The 6,956-nt window shown below is 45.8% G+C and overlaps 1 protein-coding gene across 1 annotated transcript; it reads left to right on the forward strand.

The window, feature by feature from the left end:
- The first annotated feature begins 1,978 nt into the window (after positions 1-1,978).
- On the forward strand, positions 1,979-3,890 carry LOC123144957 (GATA transcription factor 5). The gene is made up of 3 exons (XM_044564231.1): positions 1,979-2,278; positions 2,413-2,706; positions 2,800-3,890. The coding sequence occupies exons 1-3, from the start codon at positions 2,240-2,242 to the stop codon at positions 3,556-3,558; spliced, it is 1,092 nt and encodes a 363-aa protein (XP_044420166.1). The 5' UTR covers positions 1,979-2,239; the 3' UTR covers positions 3,559-3,890.
- Positions 3,891-6,956: the final 3,066 nt, after the last annotated feature.

Genomic DNA, 6,956 nt, shown 5'->3' on the forward strand with positions numbered 1-6,956 from the left:
TATTCGTTGGTAGGGTCTACTGATCTGGATATAATTTTTATTTTTTCGGGTGTTCGCTGTATTGCCATGATTGAAGATGAATAGATTGGAACTTTTTTGGCAAAAAAATCTTCTTTGAATAGTCCCCAGTTCCACTGAAAAAAATCTTGCAGGAAGGCCATATGGATAGTAGTCTTTTATTAATGGTTTGCAGGATTAATATCTTTATGAATTTTTCCTCCATGTGTTTCAAGCCTCATTTTGTAGCGATCCAATGCACCCCATCTTTGTCTACGTTATCTCCCTTTATTCCTCCAAAAAATAATGTGTTTATTTCTAATGCACTATCCAAGTGCATCACACGCAACATTCATATCTTGTGAGATCTTTGAGGAGATCATGTAGATGCTCTTTGATTCGCATCTAAAAACCTGATGTTAGATTTTTAACATTTAGGATAGTAATTTCAGAGGATACGAGCATTATGATTTTCTCTTGATAAATTGTTTGATTTGTGTAGCATTGTATTCTATAAGAGTTTTTCTGCATGACTCCACTGCACTACAATTATGGGATAGATTTCATTGACTCAAAGCTCTTGTTAAGATCCTACCTATCATTGACTCAAAGCTCTTGTTAAGATCCTTCTTTTTTCATGGCGCAACAAATAAATTTTGGTGCAAATCCACTACGACAACATTAAGTGACTATGACATTGCAATCTACGTCTACGCTATTTGATGTACTCATGTGTTTTGGAATACACTAATACACTTTGATAGACGGTTCTAAATACCCTACGAGCCAAACGAATCACAACTCGGCCAAATATGGAGCAGAAGGTTTGTTGACCCGATTTGGCAAGGCAAATTTGTGATTTCATTTATTCCACACGCGATGCATGCTACTTGCACCACAATGGCAACAAATAAACACCGAACATGCTTGCACCACAACGGCATTGCTTATCGCTTGAAACAAGTGGGTAGCTATCTAAAAAAACGATCGACAACGGCATTGCTTGACATGATTGTTATTGCCCGCCTGAAGCAAACAAACTCAGATTTTCGCAACAACATTTCCTCTGAAGGAACAAAGGGAAAGGAACCCGCAGGCCCATCACGAGTCCACACCGGCCCCTGTGCAACCCGTAGTAATCAATCGCCCCCACCGGCTTACTCACCGACGCAAAAGTTGCAAGCAAAATAATATAATCACACAAATTGCCCTGGCGAATAAACTGCTGCCGCGCGCAGTGCGCGAATCTGTTCCAGATTCGCTCATTTCGGGGAGTACATGTATTTTCGGAAAGGAGACTGTCAGATAAGAGGGTCAAATTATCACTCCTCTTCCCGCAAAAAAATAAAAAAAAATCACTCCACTTAAAATAAACTAATGCAAATAAATAGTGGCAGTATCGGGCATGAGTCAAGCTTAGAGATGCTCGGCAACACGTTTATTAAGGCGACCTGTGTCTGTTAGTACTAGCTAATACTCCCTCCGTTTTTATTTACTCCGCATATTAACTGAAATCAAATTTTGTAAGGTTTGACCAAATTTATAAAAAGTAATATAAATATTTAACATAACAAATCTATATGATATGGAAGTACATTCGACAACGAATCCAATGGTATTGATTTGTTATTGTATACGTGAATATTTTTGTCTATAAATCTGTTAAAGTTTGCAAAGCTTGACTTTGATCAAAACTAATATGCGAAGTAAATAAAAACGGAGGAAGTACTCAGGACAAATGGTGAAATGGTATCATTACATCTGCCACTAAATATTTTAATAGACCATCATAAGTTTTTATATATATTTTCTCTGTCTCATGATATAAGACTTTTTTGACAGTACACTCGTGTCGAAAAACGTCTTTATTATGGAATAGAGGAAGTATTCTTTTTACATATATTCATCCGGGAACTAGCATCCAAAAGCATCATAACGAATGGAGTAAGAATATATATATGACTATTGACTGTAGTATTCTTTTCCCTGACAGGAAAAAGAAATGGAGTGGAGCAACGTGATTGAGGGAGAGCAAAGCGGGAGAAAAAGGAAGGGGGGGAAACAACACAACAGTGCATTTGTTGCGGACACGGACTTTGGCAGCCATTCAATCACCCACCAGACACTCATCTCTTCCGCCCCTGCTGCCTAAGCTGCTGCTGCTTTTTCCTCTGCTCCTCACCTCCTCCACGCCTCCTCCCCTACCCTTTTCCCCTCCTTCTCCTCTGCAGCCGCCTGCGCCATGTCGTCGTCGTTCGCGCACCACCACGGCTCTCTGCAGGTAAGCATACATGGCCTCTCTGTGCTGAGACGTGTGTGTGTGAGAGAGAGACGGGTACTAGCAAGACAGAAGGTGCTTCTCGTGCGGGAACTGACGAGAGCTTGCTCTCCTGCTTTCTGTGGGTGCGGCTTCAGGTGGAGAGGATGTCTGCGCTGAAGAGTAGCCTCAGGCCGTGCGAGGCAGCCGAGGAGGTGGCGGCCGCCGTGGTCGCTGGGCCGGCGGCGTGGGGAGCCGGGCTGCTGGGTGACGGCTTCTCGGTGGAGGAGCTCCTCGACCTTGAGGAGCTCTGCGAGGTGGACAAGGAAGGCGGCTTCCTCTGCGAGACGGCGCCGGCCGCCGAGGAGGACGAAAAGTGCAGTGACTCCCACGGGTCGTCGGCGGTCTCCTACGAGCTCATGCCGCTTATTCCACAGGAGATGGACCTGCCGGTAAGACGTTTCACCTTTTTCTTTGCCTTTCTCCGGCCAGACGGCGCTATTTTAGGTTTCCAGCGTTATTCGTTTCTTTTGCGTGCTTTCTAGGCCCACGACGCGGAGGAACTGGAGTGGGTGTCGCGTATCATGGACGACTCGCAGGCAGAGCTCCCGCCGCCGCAGCAGCTCCCAGCGCCAGCGGCGTGGCCACCGCAGCACCGCCGGCCGCAGGAAAGCGCCGTGCCGACCGTGGACCCTATGCGGACCCCGACCATATGCGCGCTTTCCACGGAAGCGTTGGTGCCGGTGAGGTCGAAGAAGCGCAGCAAGCGCTCGCGCGGCACCACCGTGTGGTCGCTCTCCGGTGCGTCCATATCCGACTCGGCGTCGTCGTCCGCCACCAGCTCCTCCTGCTCCTCGTCGGCCTCCCTGTCGTCCTTCTTCCTAATGGACTCCCCCACCTTCAACCTCCTCGACGAACCTCCACGCCCCAAGAACAAGAGCAAGAAGTCCAAGCACAAGGCCAAGAAGCGCGGGCGCAAGCCAAAGAGCCATCTCCCGCCGCAGCTGTCGGGCGGCGCCGCCTCCCCGCCGGCCCAGGGCGACCGGCGGTGCAGCCACTGCGGCGTCCAGAAGACGCCCCAGTGGCGCGCTGGGCCGGAGGGCGCCAAGACGCTGTGCAACGCCTGCGGCGTCCGCTTCAAGTCGGGGCGGCTCCTCCCGGAGTACCGGCCGGCGTGCAGCCCCACGTTCGTGGGCAACCTGCACTCCAACTCCCACCGCAAGGTGCTGGAGATGCGCCGCAAGAAGGACCCCGTCCCCGTCGTCATCGAGGCCGCCACCGCGCCGGCCGTGGCCTCGTTCTAGCCGCCCCTCCCCGCGGCGGGTAGTGTACATCTTTTTCGGCCGTGCCGTTGATTAGTCTGTTGTAACGCACTCGTGGATTTTTCTTGGCGTCCTCTATTTAGTTGTTGCCCTACTACTAGAAAGAACTTGTTAGAAAGTAGTTTTAGTAGGAGTCTATTAGGTCGTGTTAGGTGTAGGGATTACCACTGCTCTACTAAGCTTTCGGTTTTAGCTTTGGTCTGTTAGGATATTGCCGTAGAAGTGGCGCCTTTTTAGTGGAGTCTCGGGAAGAAAGCTTTTCGAAGTTGTTTGAATCATGCGAGGCAGAAGTGGCAATGTCCATGCTTGGGTTATCTTTGGTGTGAAGCAAGAAGCTAGCTAGCTGCCTTGTTTTTCTTTAAAGGAAGCTGCCAACAATTCCAGAAGAATACTATGTCTGGTAGTAGTGTCATGGCGTGGATTCCCCTCTTCCTCTTCACATCAGCGTGCCTGTGCCAAATCTACCCAAGGAGTTGCAGCTTTTACGGCCCTTCGTCATTACTACGAACTCGTACGTATCTGATTAATGGCCACCGCACATCGGGTACAAACAGGAGCCTAATAACTGCACCGTTACCGTCCATATACGACACCCAAATTACTCCTGCATTCAAAGTGGAACCAGTAGACTAGGCCACGGGATTGCCAGCCAAAAATCTTCACAAGAGTCCTGAAGTGTATACGAGAAGAATGCAATTGTATATTTGCATTTCGACCCTTTTCACCAGTCAGCACTGGCCGCCTGGCACTGGCAGAGCGTAGCGAATGGCGCGCAAGTTACTTCGAAAGAACGTTTCTACGGTACTACTACTGGCCATTGGAGCTATCTTGGCAAGGTCATGGCCAGGTGCCTCGAATTTTGCGTATCCCGCATTTTAATATACTCCGTTCGGACAGAGTAGTGCTTTGGTTCCAGCGGCCGCACTGCGATGCTCCCTCTCGTGATGCGAATTCCCTGCCAGGCCAGGTGCTCAGGTCCGTTTGCACGACTGGTGTGGAACAACGTATATTAAATACTAACCATTTTAGAAGTAGGAGTATACATTTTGGAACAATGGATTGTTGAGATTTTTTTTTTGTAATTACATGAAATAGTACACCGTGATAAACATGAACTCAAATGTCATGCTTCTTTGTTTCGCATGATTCTATAACGATTCGGAAGATAGTGGAATAGAGAAAATGCAGAGTTGCTTTCCTTTCGCGAATATGCAAAAGGTTCGCTTATCATTTCGTTGATAGGATGAAAATGCAGAATTGCAATACAATGTCCATTTGAACCCTACATAATTGAATTTGTATCAATGTATGTTTGATTGCACCGCACTAAAAACAAATAATTCATTCCAAGAGATTCGAGAGCACTGCAGTAAAAACGAATGATGAATGTTTAGAAAATTTTCCTATATGATTCAACCTTAGCGTCATGTTGTAGCCCCTTAGTATTTTCTTTAAAATTCCTAATGTTTGTTAAATTGTAATTTTCGACTTGTTTTAAAACAACAATTAGAAAAATTAAAGAATTTGTTCCCAGAACATTTTGTGGAGGAGCCAAACATAGACTCTAGTCTCACTAAGTAAACCTTTGAAATTCCTAATTCATTTCACTCTCCTAACTTTCTTTGATCAAAAAATTACTGCAATTCTGATGCACAACATCCAAATACTTCTTCAAAGTCACCATAAATTTGATTCATGTAACATTTATATTGTCATGACTCTCCTTTCTATTTGCACGTTTTTAGATGTCTAATTTCAAAGATATTCCCAACAACACAATTTATTTTATTTTTAAAAGTTCATGTACAAAGGGAAAAAGTGAAGCAGATGCTAGCAAGATTTTTTTTTTGTTTTCTTCTTAGAATGGGTAATAACGTAAACACGGGACCTTCCTCACTTTTGTAATTTCTTGGTTTAAAAACTACTATAGTTCTTTTTTAAGAACGTAGGCTGAAGATGTGCCCCGACCCTAAACTAATAATGCCTTAAACAAGGCAACCAAGTAAAAAGGTCTAACACTTACACACCACATGGCAGCAACGGCTATAGGATAGAGCTTGCAAACGAGTACAGAGACTCGGAACAAATGGAAAACTAGGGCCCGGAGGTGGAGCCGTCCGTCCTCATGATGGCCCTGATCTCCCTAATTAGCTGAACTGCCACGTCCATATTGTCCGAGTCCCTCAATTTCCATGATGGCCCATAATTGCATAAACATAATACATTTGAAGACGCAGTCAGTATGATTCTAATGGATAGCCCGCTTGATCGTCAACTTGTTGGTTATTACAGATCATCCATAGGGAGCATAATAGCGCTACAACATGACGCTAGACGAGGCACTACCGAAAGCCTTGCAACCCAGAGAGAAGACTCATCAGCTCCGTCACGGACCGAGGATTTCAGATCGAGCCCATTGCCACCTAACACAACTCTAACCAAGCCTAGAAAGGGCACAATGAAAGAAAATGTGATTTGAGTCCTCCCGCGAACCGCAAAGAGCGCATTCCCCATTGGAAGGTCCATTCTGTCTTGCAACGTTATGATACGAGGGAAGCCTATTGCCCTTCACTTGGATTTTTTTATATTTTCAATGGCAACACCACACTCCAAAGCAGCCTTGGGTGGGAAACCCCTTGCCACGCAAGGAATTTTTTTAGAGGAATTTCATCGAATAACACCTTGAAGCCGCAATCTGCGAAGACACATCGTCAGCTCTAGGGGGGAGAGACGCGTGGTCACCTGCACGTTAAGCAGCTCCCAGCTGCTAGCTTCTGTAGGGGACAAATTCCTCGTGAAAGCAATGCCACCCAAGCCATGACCCAGCGCTCCGACAACAAGAATTGTATTTAGACTGATTCTTGATGTCGAAGTTGGTACATGAAGTTGCATAAGATGTGCAGTTTGGGGTTGAAAGTTAAAAATTATAAAAAAAAACTAGTGCCAGAACTTGTCGGAGCGTGCACGTGCAATTCAATTCTCATTTGTGGTCATATACAACTTGGTCAAAGTGTTCACGTATGGTTCGGTTCTTGTACATGAACTATACTTCGCTCGGGTGGCGTGAAAGCATGGCTCGTAAAACCCCCTGAAAAGCCACTATGCATATGCTGCTCGCATGTTGTGACAAAATGGCTTGTAAAAAGCCCCTAAAATGCCACTATGCATCTCTATGACCATTAGGTCCTAGCGAGCTGCCAGCAGAGATATAAAGGGATAATTCAAATGGAAAATGATGAGTTCAACCAGCGATCTCATCTTTTGATGTATGTCTAAAAAGGATGACAAGGGCGATGTCTTGATGGCTCTATATTTTGCGCATTTTTAGGGCTCATTTGTTGCATGTTCTCTTTATATGTCATGCCCCCATTGAACCAAAC

The sequence above is a fragment of the Triticum aestivum genome, chromosome 6D (assembly GCF_018294505.1).
Source record: "Triticum aestivum cultivar Chinese Spring chromosome 6D, IWGSC CS RefSeq v2.1, whole genome shotgun sequence".
In the NCBI taxonomy this organism is placed as follows: Eukaryota; Viridiplantae; Streptophyta; class Magnoliopsida; order Poales; family Poaceae; genus Triticum; species Triticum aestivum.